This window comes from Sturnira hondurensis, unplaced genomic scaffold, assembly GCF_014824575.4.
Source record: "Sturnira hondurensis isolate 20B ecotype Veracruz unplaced genomic scaffold, ASM1482457v3 Scaffold0007406, whole genome shotgun sequence".
NCBI lineage: Eukaryota > Metazoa > Chordata > Mammalia > Chiroptera > Phyllostomidae > Sturnira > Sturnira hondurensis.
In genome coordinates this window covers 4,183,514-4,202,114 of record NW_028080037.1, presented here as the reverse complement: position 1 = coordinate 4,202,114, position 18,601 = coordinate 4,183,514, and the positions used below count along the sequence as shown (strand labels likewise).

Sequence of the window (18,601 nt, the reverse complement as noted above, 5' to 3'; positions counted from 1 at the left end):
GTCCAATTTATCTATTTTTTTTCTTTTGTCATGGGTGCTTTAGGTGTCGTATCTAAAAAAAAAACCATTGCCTAATCCAAGCTCACAAAGATTTACACTTATGTTTTCATCTGAGTCTTAATAGTTTTAGCTTACAGTTAGGTCTTTGATCTGTTTTGTGTTAATTTTATACATGGCAGGCAGTAGGAGTCCAAGTTCATTCTCTTGCATGTGGATACCCAGCTGTTCCAGCACCATTTGTTGAAAAGCACTATTCTTTCCTCAATAAATTGTCTTGGTGCCTTATTTCTTTTTAATGAGAAATCTTATTTGTTTTTCTACTAAATTCCCTTGGTTGCTCAATAACCGACTGTACTCAGCCAAGCACACGACAACAGATACACAACTGAATGTAGTTAAGATGTGTGTGGGTGTGTGCGTGTGTGTGCATGCGTGTGTGTGTGAGAGAGAGAAAAGCCCCAACTATAATCATCAGTTACTTTCATTTGACATAGGCTAGGATTAGTCTGGTCAGTACATTGGACATATTCACCAAAGGGTGCTTTGACTGTGGTGATGGTTTTGTGGGTACACAGATAACCAAACACCAAACTGTACACTTTAAATATGTGCAGTTTATTATATGTCAATTATGCCTCAAGAAACCTATTTTTTTAATTGATTGATTTGAGAGAGAGAGAAGTATCAATGTGTTGTTCCATTTATCTATGCATTCATTGGTTGATACTTGTACGTGCCCTGACCGGGGATCGAACCCGCAACCTTGATGTATCTGGATGACGCTCTAACCACCTGAGTTACCAGGCCTGGCTGGGCCTCAAGAAACCTGTTTTAAAGAGTTACAACCTAGGAGCCAGAGAGTAAATGAAGTAACTTCTTTTCCTAATCAATTTTCAGAATCAGTTGGTCTGGTTGGGCCTAAGGATGTAATACTGGCTAGTAATTTAGTAAAACTCATACTACTCTTAGGCAGGATAGAGAGCAAACCAAGGCAGGGAGGAGGAGGGAGACAGGTCTCACCCACTAACGCGGCAGCCCCGAGCCTGGTCAGATAATATTGCCAGGTGTCCCCAACATGGGAAGAAACAGCATGCTAGCATGGCAGGAGGGAAGCCCTTGGAATTCCGTATGGATCATTTCCATCATCTGGGAAAGAAAGCCTTTGAAACACTGGATTCACCCCAACATCCAGGAGGGGAAGAAGTGGAAATCCACGGTGCCTACAGAAGAAGCCCATAAAATAACTTTGGTTAATTGCCTACCTCTGGGTCACTCTGTTTTACGAGGGGGTCCCTAGTGCTTACAGAAAGAGCCCATACACAACTTTGGGGAACCGCCTAAACTTTAATTAACAGCCTCCTGTTTTGAACAAGATGAACAAATGTGGTCTGGAGCAAGATAAGAATTCTGGGCTAAAAGATCCCCCCAGTCACATCCCCCAGAGAAGCTGGCATCGCCTTTACCCACCAATCAGTACCTAACTCCCCTATCCCATCCCACCAAGTATGTAAGTCCTCAAGACAAAGGACCTGATGCTCTTGCTGCCCTCACCTTGCCCTGCCCTGAATGTTCCCTTCCAAGAGAATAAACCCTGCTTGCTTGCTAACAGGCTTGTGGATTTGCCATTCTTTACTGCGTGGGCAAGAAGAACCGAATTTCTCCCGAAACACTTCTGCGTTTCTCTTAACTGACTTAATTCCAAAAATGCAAGCAGCCCATGTAAATCCAATATTTGTAAGGCTGGGACTAACTCATCACTGTGGGATAAGAATTAATGAGAGCTGGAAATGTGTTTTGACACTTAAGGAAAAGCATGTTTAAGTCCCCACCCAGGGAGAAGGTAACAGAAGGTTTATCTGCACCTGCACCAACCTCCATTTTGGCAGAGACTCCACCTGCCTGTTCACCCTCTCCTCCAGGGCATCAAGAACACTGCCAAGCACCTCTAAGGGGCCCTCGGGAAGTACCTGTCAAATGCAGGAACCGAGTCCCACCTAACCGGCCCCTCCTGTTCCTGAGACCACGCTGGGACTGAGGCAGGTGGCAACTCTGTCCCGCCCCTAACTCAACAATTCCACCTCTAGAGACAGAGGCTGCCTGTTTTCTGCAAATTTTCTTTTCTTTTTTAATGTGTTCCACTTTTTTATGTTAAAAAATTTTTCTTTTAAGATTTTTCTATTACCGTAAACACTCCAGATACCCGTGTCATGTTGCAAATTGTCTTCTTCAACCTTTTATATTTGGGAAAACCAAGTGGGGCTGGCTTAGGACATCTAGCATCCAAGAAATGAACCCCCAAAACCAAACGCGATGCGCGGGACCTACACACCGGAAGCCAGCACAGGAGAGCGGCTGGGGAAGCGAAGCTCACCGCGCCCCGCCCCCCGCCCCGAGACCCCGTCCGTCCGCCCGCAGACGAAGCGCGATCCTTACTAGGACGCGTCCGCGGCACCGCCGACTGCGAGACGCACACGGCCTCCCCGCGCAGCGACCCTCCCGCACGTGCGCTCCGCGGCGGCGGGACGCGCCGGCGTCCGGCCTGGGGAAGGTGCCCAGCGGTTCCTGCCGGGCGCAGGGCCGGCGCTCCGCGCGAAACGTACCTGAAGGGCACGAACTAACGCGGAAAGGCACGTCCCGCCGGCCGGCCGTGGGCGCCTCCTCCATGTTCCCTCTCATCTCCCCTTCTCCCTGTAGTGCGGGAAGAGAGTCCTCTCAGCGGCGGGGCCGGCCCCCGAGACCGCGCGCCAGACCCCGGCCGCCCCCTCCCGCGGCCCGGCTGCCCCGCCGGGGGAGGGCGGTGTTGAGGCGTCGCCCCCAGGGGCTGGACCCCCGCAGGGCGAGCCCCGGCTGTGGACCGCGGGGGTGGGGGCGCTCCGCGACCTGAGCTGCCCCGCGGGCCCCAGGAGGGCGCTCGGCACTCGCTCGCCGAGGAGAGGCCGCTCTCTCCGCGGAGGCCCCGCCCCCCTCAGGCGCTCCCTCGCTCCCCGCAGCCCCGCTGAGGGTCCCTCAGACCCCCGCCCCGGCCCGGGCCACGCTCGGGCGGAGGGGCCGGCCTCTGCCCCCCGCCCTCCCCGCGCCGCCCCCCTCCCCACGCCCATCCTCCCGGGGCGGCCCTCGCACCCGAGGGGAGGTCACGCGCTCCGCCCGGCCCTCCCCCGCGGAGGACGGCGCCGCGGGCCGGCAGGGCGGCCTGGGCGGGGCTCCCGGGCGGCCGGGGCGAGGGGCGGGCGGGCAGCCGGCCGGCCCCACAGCGAGGAGCCCGGCGGCGGCGGCGGCGCGGACGCGGCCATGGCGGGCTGCTGCTCGGTGCTGGCGGCCTTCCTCTTCGAGTACGACACGCCGCGCATCGTGCTCATCCGCAGCCGCAAAGTGGGGCTCATGAACCGGACCGTGCAGCTGCTCATCCTGGCCTACGTCATCGGGTGAGCGCGGCCGGGGGCGCGACCCCGCGGGGTCGGGGACCCGGGGGCACCCGGCGGCCGGGGCTGCCCCATCCGGGTCCTGGCCGTGCACCTGCCCCTCTTGGCCCGGGTCACCGGGGCAGCCCCGCGGGCGCCCCCCAGGGAGGGTCCAGGGGCAGCGACCGGAGGCCGGGACACACCCCTCCCGACCCCCAATCGCCGGGGGCCGGGCTCCGGGCAGAACACCGTTTTGATGTGTTTTAGGGGCAGACCCTGGCTAGACCCTCATCCTCTCCTTCCCTGCCTCTCGTCATTCCGCCTGGCCCCGCGATGGCCTTTGGCTGGGGGAGGGGGAGCGCTCTGCCTCAACGTCCCCGTCTTTGTTACTCACTTCCCAGCTGAGGGTCTGCTGGCCGAAATCAGGGTTTGGGATTTCCACCGGGTTCCTTTCGGGTCTGTGGCTTCCGGTCCTGTCCCTTCACACCATGTGGTAATCCAAGATAGTAGAGGTCACGCTTTCAAAAGGCACTCAACGTCCACTTCCCTCCTCTTACCGGGGGTTGGTTCCTCATTCTCCGTGTTGCCCCCTTGGCTTAGATACGCCCCGCCGGCCCAGCCGCCACCGTTCCCCACCCAGTGTTTGGTTTTAATTGAATGCGCCCCTCACAATCTAATGAAACTGGAGGAGGTGGCAACGAAGTTACCAGCTGGGCCGGGCTCCAAGGTCCACTGGGGTCCAGCTGTTACGGTGGGGACAGCAGATGTTATCTGCTTTCTCATTACTTTTCTTAAAAGGCCTAAACTACAACGGTCCCCAAACTACACATACAACCATTTGGGCATCTTTAAAAAACGCTGATTGCTGGCTGCCATCGCAGGCCTTCTGATTTCATCGCTAGAGAGCAAGACAAGCTCCCAGGAGATTTTGATGTGTGGCAAAGTTTGGGGACAGGTGCCCCAGTGTCGCCCAAATCTACTTGATCATGAAAGACTCGCCCTGAGGAATTGTTTTAAAGTAACCTGGGGTGGGGCTTGGAATCTGTTAGCCCGGACCGCCCAATCTGCACCAGCAGAGAGGCTGACCTCTGACCTCTGGCCACTCAGCCGCTGCAGCAGATCCTGACAGTACTCAGTAACGTGGCTTTCCAGGTGTGTTCCCTACACCAGAACTACCTAACCCACTCCCAGATTTGGACTCGGTCTCCTTAAGTTCCACCAGGAACTCCTCCCCTGCCCCCCGCCCCCTGCAGTAGTAACTGTGATGAATCCCGCGTTTTGAAAGGCAATACTTGCCTGGGTAACTGAACTCCCGTGGCTGGGCTGGATCTGAAGCCTTGGGAATCGAGCTCTCCGGCAGCCTTTTCCTCTTTGCTCGTGTTGCTCACGCGAAGGTCAGCGGACATCTACCCTAGGGGATCTGTGAAGTTCTAGACGTGCGCGTCAAGCTAGTCCCCTCCCCCCAATCCGCAGTACGGCTTTCCGCAGTTTTAGTTACCAAGGTGTGGAAGTAGTACACGGGAAATTTCAGGAAAAGCAATTCTTAAGGTTTAAATTGCACGCCATTCGGGGTAGCACGATGAAATAAATCTCCAGGCGTCCTCGCCGCCATCCCCCTTGAGACGTGGCCATCCCCCTTCCCATCAGTCACTGCACAGCCTTCGCGGTCATCAGGTCAGTTACCAGAACGAAGAGTGGCCACATTGACGTGACTTTGATCACAGTATGTTGTTCGCGTTGCTCTGCTTTATTATTAGTTATCGTGAATATCCTGCTGCGCCGAATTTATAAGTAAACTTTACCACAGGTGTGTCCGTGTAGGAAAAAACACGGTATACATAGGGTTCGGAAACGACCTGCAGTTTCAGGCATCCGGTGGGGTCTGAGACCGTATCCCCAGCAGAGAAGGGGAGAGTACTGTGTTTGTGTCTGGGCTGCACGATTCGGGAGCCACCAGTCAGTGTGGCTGTTGAGCACTTGCCGTGTTTGTCCTTCAAACTGAGACGTGCTACCACCATAAAACACACACTAGATTTTGAAGAAATAGCCCAAAAATACCCCAGTAAAATATCACACTAATAATCTTCTGATAACATGTGAAAACGTGCTGAGTTACATAAACTATATCAAGATTAATTTCACCCCTTTTTAGTTTTGAACGTGGCTACTAGAATTTTTTTAATTGCATATGTGGCTCATGTTATATATTTCTTTTGGGCAGCACGTCTTTCTGGAATTCCTGTAAAGCATTCTCCACCTTAATCGTGAGGATTTTTTTAAAGCAATAAGTGCTTTGCTTTTATCCATCTTGCCATGATCCAAACTGACTCAGGATTTAAATTAAGAGATTGTAAAATGACCTCATTTCTTAACTTCCTGATCCAATTCACCATGGTGAAATTGTGGCCTTTTCCCCCCTTTTGACCCATAGCAACCTTCTGAACAAAAAGAGACTGAACGTGCATTTCTCAGTTGTCTAATTCTAAGTCATGCGATGAAGAAACAGTTAAGTCACATAATGATGTGAAACTGTGCGTCTCTGTAGCAATTTATTGGACCAATGGTAAAACGATAGTGACCTTCCTGCCCTGAGCTTCAGTCTATCTGACTAGAATTAAATGGAAGCGTCTGTTGCAGCTGGATTCCCGGAAACCCAAAGAAGAGGATTTGCTAGGGGAAAAGCTCATCTCTGGGATGAGAGATGCATCTGGAGACTGCTCAGATCAGACAAACCTGTAAATGACTAACACCAGTGAATTTCTGAAGTCTCAGCATCTAGAGCTTATAAGGAGGAGAGAAGGATGCTAGCATTTCTTGATTCTAGAAAAAAATAACAGTAATAGTCATTGGCAGGTGTTTAACGAAGCTCTGGTGGGGAGGAGTTCTGATTTGTAGTGCCGGCCCATTTCCATGGTGTGGACATCCCCACCGTGGCCGATTTCAGCCTGTTGGTGGTGAGTCACAAACACTGCTCTGAGCATCCGGCACACCTTAACTGACCAAACCTCGCAGCAGCAATCCTGTGAAGTCCTGTTATCACTCCCNATTCTAGAAAAAAATAACAGTAATAGTCATTGGCAGGTGTTTAACGAAGCTCTGGTGGGGAGGAGTTCTGATTTGTAGTGCCGGCCCATTTCCATGGTGTGGACATCCCCACCGTGGCCGATTTCAGCCTGTTGGTGGTGAGTCACAAACACTGCTCTGAGCATCCGGCACGCCTTAACTGACGAAACCTCGCAGCAGCAATCCTGTGAAGTCCTGTTATCACTCCCATCTTGCAGATGGGAAAACCAAAGCAACTTTGCCAGAGTTATGCCTAGTGAGTGGTAGAGCTGAGACACGAGCCCAAGATCAGCGGGCTCAAGTCAGTTTTCCGGCGTCCTAACCACTATGTGCTGATGCCTTTACATTTTTAATCATCCAAACTGATATTAATGTCCCCAGTTCAGAGGAAGGAAGCAGACATGTGCCTTGCTCTCTTGGAGGAAAATATAAAAATTACTATAAAAAGTTATTTGACCCTGGCTGGTGTAGGTCAGTGGATTGAGCGTGGGCCTGCGAACCACACAATCGTGGTTCGATTTTCAGTCAGGGCACATGCCTGGGTTGCAGGCCAGTTCCCAGCAGGGGATGCACAAGAGGCAACCATACATTGATATTTCTCTCCCTCTCTCCTTCCCTTCCCCTCTAAAGATAAATAAAATCTTTTTAAAAAGTTATTTGAAAGGCGTATCTTGTTTTAGAAGGAGTATAGCATAGAGGTCAAGAGAAGAGGCTTCAGAGGCAGAACGCTTGAGATCACATCCTGATTATGCCACTCACCAGCTGTGTGACTTTGGCCAAGTGACTTGACCTCTCTGTCTTGGTTTCCTCCTCTGGTGGGGAGGAGCTAATGGAGCTAATAATAGACACTTGCGTTACACAGCAGTCAGGATTAAGTTAGTTAATATACATAAGGAACTTAGATCAGTGCCTGGCACCTAAAAACACTCAAATAGTAACTATTATGATGATGATTTTTTTTTGCTCTCTTGGTGATTCTACAGGTCACAGTGCATTGAAAGTGCTCAACTAGCTAATAAGACAGCATTAACCAAGCATTTTCTCCGTGCAGATCACAGTGCTAAGCGCTTTACTGGCATCGTCTCATTAATTTCCCACAAACCACCCTGTGGTTTAAGTGCTATTACGCCTTTTTTGCAGAAGTGGAAGTGGACCCCTCACCACCACCCTCCAAAAGTTAGGTGGCTTTTGCAAAGTCACATAATTCAGGAACGTCGGACCTTCAGCGTCTGACTAGCAGAGGCCCCCTAGCATCAGTTCAGATTCACCAAATCCTGACAGCAATTCAAGAGGCCTGTTTTATTTTGTAGGTGGGTGTTTGTGTGGGAAAAGGGCTACCAGGAAGTGGACTCTGTGGTCAGCTCAGTTACTACGAAAGCCAAGGGCGTGACTGTGACCAACACTTCTAAACTTGGATTCCGGATCTGGGATGTGGCCGATTACGTGATTCCAGCTCAGGTATGCTGTCCGTGACGACTCTGTCGAACGCTAAAGCCTCTAGCTAGCCCCTTGCTGTTTGCTGACCTCGCACACTGATTCGAGGTCAGCATGGCCAGAGTTCTAACATCCCCAATGCCCGGGACAGTTGTTTCGGTCCAAGAAATCAATGCGCACAGATCTCCTTTTGGCTCCCGATCTAATAGGTAATATCCAATCAGCCATGCTTCTTCTGCGCTGAAACACGGCCAGCTTAAACACAGGCCACTTTCCATGAGGACATCTTGGTCTGTCTGAAGCCCTAAAAGGTGAAAAGGGAAACCTTTTAAATCCTGGGGAAAATTCAGGTAGAAATATCACCTTTCCACATTTTATATTTGCTTTATGGTGGTAAGCCCCCAAGGTGAACCTTTTCAAGCAGCGTTAGAAACTTTTAACAGCAACTAGACGGAAAGCCAAACAGAAGGAAACAGACATGCCCACGTAGGATTCCTTCAGGAATAGAGGGAAAGGAAGGAAGGATCTGTTGGTCTCCTGGTCTCCTAGGATTCTGTGAACCACAAAGCTCCAAGTTAAACATTGACTCTCTTCAGCCTTGATAGTGGCCGCACTCCACACAGCCAAACCCCAACACACCCCTCCGGATGGTACCTACACCACAGTAACAGGGGCAGCTCAGGGCAGATCAGCTGTCTGCTCTCCACTCAGAGCTCCGCCAGGACTTCAGAAACTGTCTTTTTTCAAGTGTGTTCGTTCCCCACCCCCGCCTCTTCAAGAGAGGTCTTGTGGGGTGCCCAGAGAGAAGACAGAGCTGGTGAGCCATGAAGACCAAAGGCAATGGGGCGGGGCGGGGGTGGGGGGGAGTTCACAGTTGATGGAGGTGGCTGGTCCCGTTGGTGTGCACCTGTCTCAACAGAGAGACCTGTTTCCTGTCGAGTCATGGCCTCGTGCTGGCAAGCTCTGGGAATGTCGCTCAGTCTGTTTACTGGAACCAAAGAAGGATGTGGCCCCTGCATCTGCCCCTCGGTGGAAAGGAACACGCAGCCACTGGGCCTTGCCCCTCAGACCTGGGGGCTGGGGGCTGGGGGCATCCCACAGAGCTCTCCTCATGAGCTTCCACAGCACCCTCTGCTTCTCCGAAGTCGGAACACTGTGTGCATCACATCTGCTTGGCTCATCTCCAGACTGAAATTTCCCTAAACTGAGATGAGAAATAGGAACCAAAAAGTAAACCATGCTGAATTGTCCACATCTCTCTCGGGAGAGGGGAGGGGCCGCCTTTGGTAAACACCACCTGTGTTTGCATGTGGAACACCTGGGAACCTGACAGGTGCCCTTAGAGACTCAGGCGAACTACCGGTCACAACCGCGTGTCTCCTCTGGGGCCACTACCTCATCTCCCAACGTGGCTTGTTCTGGGACTTCCTTTGGAAGATGCCAGCAATTCCCAGAGCTTCCAGCACCTTGTCAGACCTAGGGGTGGAGAGGACTACAGACCCCTTGGCACTGAGGTCCCTCTGACCCCCCAGGTGGCTCCCTGCACTGACCCCGCCCTTCCTGGGAGTGTGAAGTGCTTAAAGCTCCCAGCAGGCTTTGCACGTTAGCACGGCAGTGCCCAGTGAGGGGGGAGGGCCCACTCGAATCCTTGGGGTCTTCGTCTTTTACCCCTTATACAAGGAGGTCATTATTAGCAACTCTTTACTAGCAGTCACATCCCCAACAAGTAGCTCTCAGATTTCTTAGAAACGCTAATAAATGAATCATCTGGCACCTTCAGAGTTCTGAGGAAAGCGGAGAACCTTCCTTTTCAAAGGGAGAACTGTGGGTGCTGACGCTGACCCAGTCTTCTCTGGAACGCTTTTATTTATATATTTGAGTTCCGGTGAGGAAAGCAACCCAGCCAAACTGGAGACCTTTAAATGTTGTTGTTTTTTCCCTCTGAGTTAATCCGGTTGGCAGAGAATGTCTCTTTTCCCTCAATAAATCGAGCTTTATTAAGGGACCATTTTAAGTTATAGACGTTTTTAAAATTGAGGGGGAATCCACGTATCATAACATGAACGATTTCAAAACGAAGAGTTCAGTGGCATGTAGCGCACGCATGTAGCACACGCATGATGTTGTGCAGCCGTCCCCCTTAGTCAAGTTCCAGAACATCTTCGTCACCCGCAAAGGAAGCCCCACTCTGAGCAGTCACGCTGTCCCACCCTTCCCTGCCCCCCCCCCCCCCAGCAAATCGCCTGTCTGCCTTCTGTCTCTGTGGATTTGCCTGTTCTGGGCATTTCCTGTCAATGGGGTCATATACTACGTGGCCTTCTGTGTCTGGCGTCTCCCACTCGGCATCATTTGGGGGTTCCTCCCCATCGTAGCAGGTGTCAGGGCTCCATTCCTTTTCACGGCTCAGTAATGTTCCATCACAGAGCACAGCTGTGCACCACTCACCTGTCCATCAACACGGGGGTTATTTTCACCTTGGTGAGCAATGCTGCTCTGAACACGAAGACACGAGTATTAGTTTTAGTCTGTTTTCAGTTAGGTTACAAACTCCGAGGAGAGAACGGGAGACCCTGAGGTCAGTTTTTCCCATTGTTTCCTCCGTGCCACGTGGGAGCCAAAGGGCACTGTCCTGAGAAGGTCTGGCTTTCTCTGTGGCTCTGCAGGGCTCTCTCCTTCCCGCTCTCTCTGCAGGAGGAGAACTCCCTCTTCATCATGACCAACATGATCATCACCATGAACCAGACCCAAGGCTTCTGTCCTGAGGTAGGCGGCTTCTCAGGGAGAGCCTCGGGCCTCACGCCCCCTCGCCAGCCCCGACCCGAGGTGTGGGAGGCTGGCCACGCAGCACATTCTTCTTTCCCCAGCTCCCAGATAAGACCACTGTGTGCAAGACAGACGCCGACTGCACTTCTGGCTCTGCAGGCACCCACAGCAATGGTAGGAGCGTGGGAACGCCACCCCTCGCTGGGGAGGGCAGCCCGCCACCACCTCGCCTCCCCAGTGGGGCTCCTCTGATAGAGAAATCTAGGGGTTAAAGAAATCCCCCATGTTGCCCAACGCCTTCACATGACCGTGGGGGAGCCCAGTGTCCAGATTGAGGTCCCAGGACCCTCTCAACAGTCACCTCTGCCATCTGCTCATTGGAAGCCACCCCCGATCTTGCCCTAAGCGGTGGCTTCGCATGCCCCTGCCCTGCGTTGGCACAGCAGAGGTGTGGCTGGGACTCGGCACCCACTTTGCTCGTTGCGATTCTCACACACTGTCTAGGCCCAGAACTCCCGCAGCTCAGGAGGGAATGCACAGGATGCCATGGGGGGGGGGGCTCCCACTCCCTACTTCACAGAAGTCGGACAACAGGAGATCCCCTGTGGACCTGGGTCCCTGTCCCCCCTGCAGGAGTTGCAACAGGAAGATGCGTGCCCTTCAACAGGACTGTGAAGACATGTGAGGTGGCAGCCTGGTGCCCGGTGGAGGATGACGGACATGTGCCAAAGTGAGTCCTGGCCCAGGGAAGGGGGTGAACCGAACTCTGGTTCTCAGGCCTGAGGGGAGGCAGCAGGGGAGGGAGTGATGCCTCTGTGTCGGGGCTTTGTGCTCCTGGCGTCCGCACGCATGGAGTGGGGCTCCATGAGGTGGCACTTCTCCACCACGAGGCGGCTCCGGTCAGCGGTGAGGCCGGTCACACAGTTCTTGAAGGTGAGAGAGCACTGCGACTTTTTTCTGTTAGGATTCTGTCAGTTGCAAATAACGGACAGGAAACAGTTCTCAGTGCCTTAAGTCCATTACTCAACAGAGAACAAGCCCGGGTGTCTCCTTGGGCAGACAGTAGTAACATCAACAACTTCCAGGAACATCGTCTGACTTTGTTAAGTTTGTTTGAACAGTGACCTCTAACTTGTAGCAAATGATGTTTCTTGTGGCCATGACTGAACGTTTCATTTCCAAATGAATGCCGATAAAAAAGTGAGCTGATTCTAAAGGTGACAACAATCCAGATGTCCAGCAACAGGCGGAAGGATAGGTTAGAGTCCGTACACACAGTGGAATATAATTCAGCCCTGAAAAGGGAGGACATCTGACCCGTGCTACAGTGTAGACGAAGCTCGGAAATGTTATGCTAGGTGGAAGCAGACTACGTCGGAAAGGTGCATTCTTATGAAATATCCAGAACGGACAAATCCGTAGAGACAGAAGATAGACTGCTGGTGTCCGAGGGCTGAGGGGAGAAGAGAGTGGATAGTAACTACTTAATGGGGATGGGGTTTCCTTGTGGGGTGATGCAGTGTTCTGGAACGAGATAGAAGTGATGGTTGTCCAACACTGTAAGTGTACTAAAGGCCAGAAAGTATTGCATATGAGATGCACAGAAGTGGGGGAAAGGTTATGGTTGAGGGAAGGACAAGAGTTTGAAAAATCTGCTGTAATTCATCCGCTGGATACAGGGATGAGGGATTTGGAAGCCCCGAGAGATGCATCTGGGTCAAGGTCGCCAGGAGTGATGACGGGCTCAGCCTTCCTGATTGTGTCACCTTGTCGTTGGCCTTGCTCCTGTCTCAGGGCTGGGAAGACTGTTGTTTATATTCTCAAAGATGCCGTCAGGATCGGGGAGGCCTCCCCCACAGAGGGCTCCGACTGCAGGGCCGATTCTCCCACACAGAAACCCATCGAAGAAGTGGGGTCCCCTGGGGACCGATTCCACTAGTTTTCAGCCAGGCGCTGATGCACCACTTCTGAGAAGGGGCTGTGGGCCAGGGGACACCACTTTTTGAGTATTTCTGAGAGGTCAGGATCCAGCCTGCGGGTGAATTGACCTTTGCTCTGACTGCTGTAAAACCAGGTCTGTTGAGCAGGCCCGAAATGGAAACAGTCGAGAGAATTCCAGAGCGGCCACTGGGCACAGCCCTCCTTCGATGCCCCTCGGGCAGGAGGCCAGGAGGGAAGACACCTGAAGGCTCGGTCTACAACAGTCTCCTCTCTGACCTAGAGTTTACGCAGAGGAGAGTAGAAATTGCTCGAAATGTTGCCCTTTCTTTTTAAACAAAATGACATTGTAAGATCCAAGGGCATGCTTTTTAAAAAGATTACATAGGTATGTGATTGCACGTATGTGTATTTGTACTTACGTTAATACTAACGATAGGTTATAATTTTTTTCAGACCCGCTTTTTTAAAGGCTGCAGAAAACTTCACCCTTTTGGTTAAGAACAACATCTGGTATCCCAAATTTAACTTCAGCAAGTAAGTGACGGCCGGGCGTGCGAGTTCACCAGCGTCTCTTGGAGGAACTTCCGGCTCTTTGAGATTTTCCTGATTTCTATTTTCTGCTTCCTCCCGCCTTCAGGAGAAATATCCTTCCCAACATCACCACGGCCTACCTCAAATCATGCATTTATGATGCCGTAACAGACCCTTTCTGCCCCATCTTCCGTCTTGGCAAAATAGTGGAGAGCGCAGGGCATAACTTCGAGGACATGGCCGTTGAGGTAGGCGCGGGCACAGACGTCTCTGCCGGCCACGTCTCATTCCGGAGCGGGCTCCCAGGAAAGCCTGTCTGTCTCTGCTCGCACCCCGCAGGGCGGCATCATGGGCATCCAGGTCAAGTGGGACTGCAACCTGGACAGGGCCGCCTCCCACTGCTTGCCCAGGTATTCCTTCCGCCGCCTGGACACCCGGGACCTGGACCACAATGTGTCCCCCGGCTACAATTTCAGGTAGGCATGAGCGTGGGCCCTGTTTCGCCCATGCGGTGCGGGGAGGAGGTGACAGTGGCCGGATCACTCCACAGCGGAGGCGTCCTCGCCCGCCAAAGACCAGCACTCAGAGAGCCACCACGGGCAGGCAGGAGCATGTGCGGAGCGGGGGCCCTGTGCCCGTGGCATCCCGGCCCGTGAGAGAGCCCTCCGTGCCCTTTCCTGCCTCAGGAAAACATGCTGGGGCAGTTTGCAGAGCAGCACAGAGGCCGGCCGCTGCTTCAGCTTCCTCGGGCCATCCTCAGGCGGGACCTCCACGCACTGACTCAGGGGCCTGGCTGAGCTGGTACCTCCGGTCCAGAGGCCTCTGGGGCCTCACGTGGGAATTGGGTTCTCAAAGACGGAGCCGCCCTGGCATCTCCAACGTGCAGAGGATACAGGTTTTAGCTTCAGGCTAGGCCTTCACGGTACTTCTCTGCTGAAAGTGCTGTGTATTCGTTTCCCCGGGTGGCGTAACAGATCACCACAAACTGGGCGGCTGGAAACAACGGGGACTGATGCTCTCACCATTCTGGGGGCTGGACGCCCAAAATCAAGGTGTCAGCAAGGCCAGGCTCCTTCCATGCCACTTCTAGCTTCTGGTGGCTCCCGACCATCCCTGGTGATCGTTGGCTGGCAGACACACCACTCCAGTCTCTGCCGCTGTGGTCACAGTGCCTGCCCCGCTCTGTGCGTCCTCTCCTTTCGCATAGACACCTTACTGGATGCAGGGTCCGCCTTAGTTCAATAGATCCGCATCCTAACTGGTCACATCTGCAAAGACCCGTCGCCCAGCACGGCTCTGGTCACAGGTTTCACGTAAATGTTGGAGGACACTGTTCAGTCCACTGCACAGCTGGTGATCTGATGAGAGGGCCAAGGGGCCAGGGTCATGTTTGCCAGTCTCACGTAGCCCTGCAGGCTTTCATGGGCCTCGTGTTACACGTCTAGCATGCAGGTAGCCACAGTTAAAAGGAGGCCCTAGGAGGGGGCACCGGAGCAGGCCGGTGGTGCTGTTGTGCTGCACTCGTCTCCCTCTAGTGGTGACACGTGGAATCAAATGCAGGTGCGATCTGCTGTCCTTTTGAACCATCTGGCTCACTGGATGGATACAAGAGGTAGATGTTTGATTCTTTTTCTTAGTAAGGGAGTTAGATTTTTGTTGCTCTCTCTGTACCCTCACACAGTTCTTGTAGAAACCGCTGGGCTGGAACCCCAGCAGAGAGAGAAGCCGATGGGACCCTCACAAAAAGGACACCCCTCCCCTGCCCCCTGCCAGCACCAGGCGCTGCCCGGGTTCTAGGCCTGGACCACAACGTGGAGACCTGTCACGGGCCAAGAGTTTAGGTTCCGGTGGGTCTCCCCCAGTCATTTCCCCTGGGTATTTATAAAAGGCTTTACTGAGACAGTTCACACACCACATAGCTCACCTGTTTAAAGTGTAGAATTCAGTTGTTCAGTGTATTCAGAGTTGTGCAATTATCACCAATTTTAGAACATTTCCATCACCCGCACCCTTTAGCAATCACCCCTGTATCCCCCGCTCAGTCCAGCCCCCCCAACCTCTAATCTCCTATTTCTGTGGATCCACCTGCTGTGGAAGTTTCACACGAATGGAGTCGAACAGTGTGTCCTTCTGTGTCTGGCTTCTTTCTCTCGGCATGTCGCTTTTCCGAGATTTGCCCACGTTGTAGCATTTATTAGCGCTTCCTCTCTTTTCATGGCCAAGTAACATGCCATTGTGTGGGTGTACCACATCTCCCCATTCATCCACCGGTGGGTCAATGGTTCTTTAAAACAAAGGCCAGAGCTGGTGCTAAGTTTTGGGAGCAGTTTGGGGGTGGCTGCTGGCTGGCTACATTCTGTTAGTGGCCAGGGTCTCCTTGAGAGAGGCAGGAGGCTCAGCTGCCAGGAAGGAAGGACACTCAGAGCCAGAGTTTCTGGTTTAACGCAGAGAAGGTGATGGTGGTAACAGCCCAGGGAGCTCCTCGTGGGCCCAGGCAGCTCCTCGTGGGCCCAGGCACCCTCTTCCTCAACAGGCCAGGCCTCCTGCTGCGCAGCCACTGTGAGCTGGGAGAGGCCCCGAGGTGCGCGTCATCTGCTCAGCAGGCAGAGCGCATCCCTGGCCACTGCCCACTCTGCGAGGCCTCGGGGGCTTCTGCTGTAACAGGACCCAGAGGGAAGCTCTGGCCACTGTCCCCCCGCCCTGTGCCTTACCCCTCACCTGCACTCCTCTCCCCAGGTTTGCCAAGTACTACAGTGACCCGACTGGCGCCGAGCACCGCACGCTCATCAAGGCCTACGGCATCCGCTTCGACATCATCGTGTTTGGAAAGGTACCTCGGCCGCCAGCTCCTCATTCGGACCACGCTAGGCCTCTTCGGGGTCGGCCAGGGGCATGGGGTCCTCTGCCCATTCTTTACCTGCCCTTACCCACCCCTATTGCAACTTTTTTCCCCTGTCATTTGTAGGCTGGGAAGTTTGACGTCATCCCAACCATGATCAACATTGGCTCCGGCCTGGCCCTTCTAGGGGTGGTGAGTGACTCAGACTTCTCTGTTCGCCCTCTGAGCTTGTTCCCTCCCCCATCCACCTTCCCTTCCCTGGGACCCAGCCCCTTGGGGCCTAGCCTTCTCTAGACAGATGGAGAGACTTTTCCTTGCAAGATGCCAGACACAGAAAAACAGGCTAACACATCCCGGCTTGTTCTTTCAGGCGACAGTGCTGTGTGACATCATTGTCCTCTACTGCATGAAGAAGAGATTCTACTATCGGGAGAAGAAATACAAATACGTGGAAGATTATGAGCAGGTAGGCCGCCCCCTGAGCTCAGCAGGCAGGGAGGGCTGAGCGCCTTGTTTCACCTGCCGCCTGTACAGCCCCGCATGCTGGGCCCCAGGGAGGCCCCAACACCAGGGTTGGCGCTATTTCCGTGCGTCGTCACCCAGGCAGTCATGTGCCACCCTCGTCATCAGCTCCCTTTCTAAACCATCTGCACTAGTACTTCCTTTAAATGGACTCTTTAAAACCTAGCCTTGTTTTAATTACTGACATCTCAGGTTACTTATAATAATGGGTGTTATGACAAGATCGATGCCCCCACTCTATTCAAATTCAACTTGCAGAGCAAAAGGGGTTGGGCGCCAGGCTCTGAGAACCCCCAGGGGGCTGGGTCTGTGTGGTTGGGAAGGGCTGTCCCAAGTCCTCAGGAAAAGCACCTGACTCTCGCCACCCCAAGTGCTCCAGGCCTGCCGGCGGGCAGTGCAGGGTGCAGGTACATTTATCCATGAACATATCAATTGAAGACGGGTGTGTTGTTCTTTCCAGGGCATTAGCAGCGAGATGGACCGGTGATGCCTGCCCCTCCCCTGGGCTCCCCACGGCCCTCACCGAAGTGGAGAGCGTAGACGGGGGAGAAGAGGCTGCCGTGGCACCCCGAGGAAGTCCCAGATCCTGAATCTGTCTCCGCTCCACATGCACTGCAGGGTTGCCCCGCTGCTCCCATGTCAAGTTGTTGGACGTACGTCCTTAACCACCCTGTCCTGGCTGGGCCGCCTTTGCTGTCCCTTCAACTTGCACTCCTGTGGGCAGGCTGTGGCCCAGGGGCAGTGACTCCGCTGGGGTAGCAGGGCTGGGGCCTTCTCCAGGGCCACCCTCTGCGGCCCCCTGCAAGGCAGGTCCTGCAGCTGCTCCCGTGCTCTCTGGGGCGCACAAGGGCACCTGGGGGCGGTCACTGACGTGTGGCTGCTGCTCCTCCTCCCCCACCAGACTTTGTCCATGCAATCGCGAGGCAGAGCTCACGTGTCTCTATTGAGAAGAGGTACGTTGAGATGGACGATCGAGGACCACACATTAAAGCAGAGGATCTTCCTAATCTTTGTCTGCGCGGTTCCATAGCAGGAGGTAGAAGGCTCCTCCCTCCCTAGGCAATGCCTTTGTCAACTCACTGCGCTGCGAAGAAGCTCCTGAGACAAGTCTGTCGCTGGAGCTCAGGCATCTTTTCCCTACTTACCTTTCTCTGAAAGGCCAATGTGATCTTCATGAGGTTGTATTCTTACTACAGTGAACAGGATTTCTTTTTTTTTTTTTTTTAAGATTCTATTTATTTATTTTGGGGCGGGGGGAGAGGGAGAGAAACATCAACATGTGGTTGCCTCTCGCACGCCCCCTACTGGGGACCTGGCCCACAACCCAGGCCTGTACCCTAACTGGGAATCGAACCAGCGACCCTATGGTTCGCAGACTAGCACTCAATCCACCGAGCTACATCAACCAGGGCTACAAGATGGCTTTTCTGTAGTGACAACGTGCCTGACCTGTGCTTGCATGTTACCTAAAATGATGGTACCACACACACCAGCAAACAGTGCCAACGAACGGCCTATCCTCCCCTCCAGCTTTGCTTCCCAGAAGTCTCCAACCCAATGCAATGCAGCACCACCTCCACCTACCCTGCCACCCGTTTGGAATGTTAATGAAGCTATTTCTAGCTTCGCCTTCACACCTTCCTAATTCTGCATCCCATGTTCAGGAGCTCCCCAAAGAAAGCAGCTTGCCCTCCCCCTTGTCACGAATTCACTTCCAGGCACTGAAGGAACAGTTTATTTTAAAAGTGCCCTGCTTCTGTCGGATAAATGACCAATCTGGGCTTTTCTTGCTTTGGGAGGGGGGAGCCTTACTGAATCCCCTTGAAAAAGCTCTGGGTTATGTGGCTTTTGAAAAATGCCCACTTGAACCCATGGCTCAAATGGAGCTGGGATTTTTAGGAAGGGCTCTTACCCTGCAGACCGAGGCGTGATGGTTACTGGAGCGGAGAAGACTCCTTTCAGCCTCCCCTGTGCTAAGACAGAGCACTGGCTCCGCTGGGGCTGGGGCTCGGGCGCTGAGCAGCATTGCCTATTTTCCCCACCAGGGTCCCCATGCCTTCAGCTACATCCCCACTTGTTGGTGCCGCCTCTTAAGTAGGGGCCCTTGTAT

The 18,601-nt window shown here is 53.5% G+C and overlaps 2 protein-coding genes across 4 annotated transcripts in view; one reads left to right on the top strand and one right to left on the bottom strand.

The window, feature by feature from the left end:
* IFT81 (intraflagellar transport 81) overlaps window positions 1-4,045 on the bottom strand; it is a 138,175-nt gene extending 134,130 nt beyond the window's left edge. The window contains exons 1-2 of one of the 3 annotated variants that reach the window (XM_037052056.1): window positions 3,793-4,045; window positions 2,601-2,688 (exon numbers count right to left, since the gene is read on the bottom strand). The gene's annotated coding sequence lies outside the window, so the exon portion shown is untranslated. Of the gene's footprint in view, window positions 1-2,600; window positions 2,689-2,880; window positions 3,029-3,120; window positions 3,223-3,792 lie in introns of those variants that run through there. The other 2 variants (XM_037052055.1, XM_037052057.1) reach the window with 2 other exon arrangements.
* P2RX4 (purinergic receptor P2X 4) lies at window positions 3,233-17,498 on the top strand. Its single transcript, XM_037052065.1, has 12 exons — window positions 3,233-3,422; window positions 7,772-7,919; window positions 10,587-10,658; window positions 10,760-10,832; window positions 11,292-11,388; window positions 13,053-13,133; window positions 13,237-13,378; window positions 13,470-13,606; window positions 15,867-15,960; window positions 16,096-16,161; window positions 16,340-16,435; window positions 16,952-17,498. The coding sequence occupies exons 1-12, from the start codon at window positions 3,289-3,291 to the stop codon at window positions 16,976-16,978; spliced, it is 1,167 nt and encodes a 388-aa protein (XP_036907960.1). The 5' UTR covers window positions 3,233-3,288; the 3' UTR covers window positions 16,979-17,498.
* The last annotated feature ends 1,103 nt before the right edge of the window (window positions 17,499-18,601 follow it).

Coding starts and splice junctions, on each gene's coding strand:
- P2RX4 (XM_037052065.1), top strand. CDS start 3,289: ATGGCGGGCTGCTGCTCGGTGCTGGCGGCCTTCCTCTTCGAGTACGAC. Junction 10,659..10,759: donor CCCAAGGCTTCTGTCCTGAG/GTAGGCGGCTTC, acceptor TTCTTTCCCCAG/CTCCCAGATAAGACCACTGT. Junction 10,833..11,291: donor TGCAGGCACCCACAGCAATG/GTAGGAGCGTGG, acceptor TCCCCCCTGCAG/GAGTTGCAACAGGAAGATGC.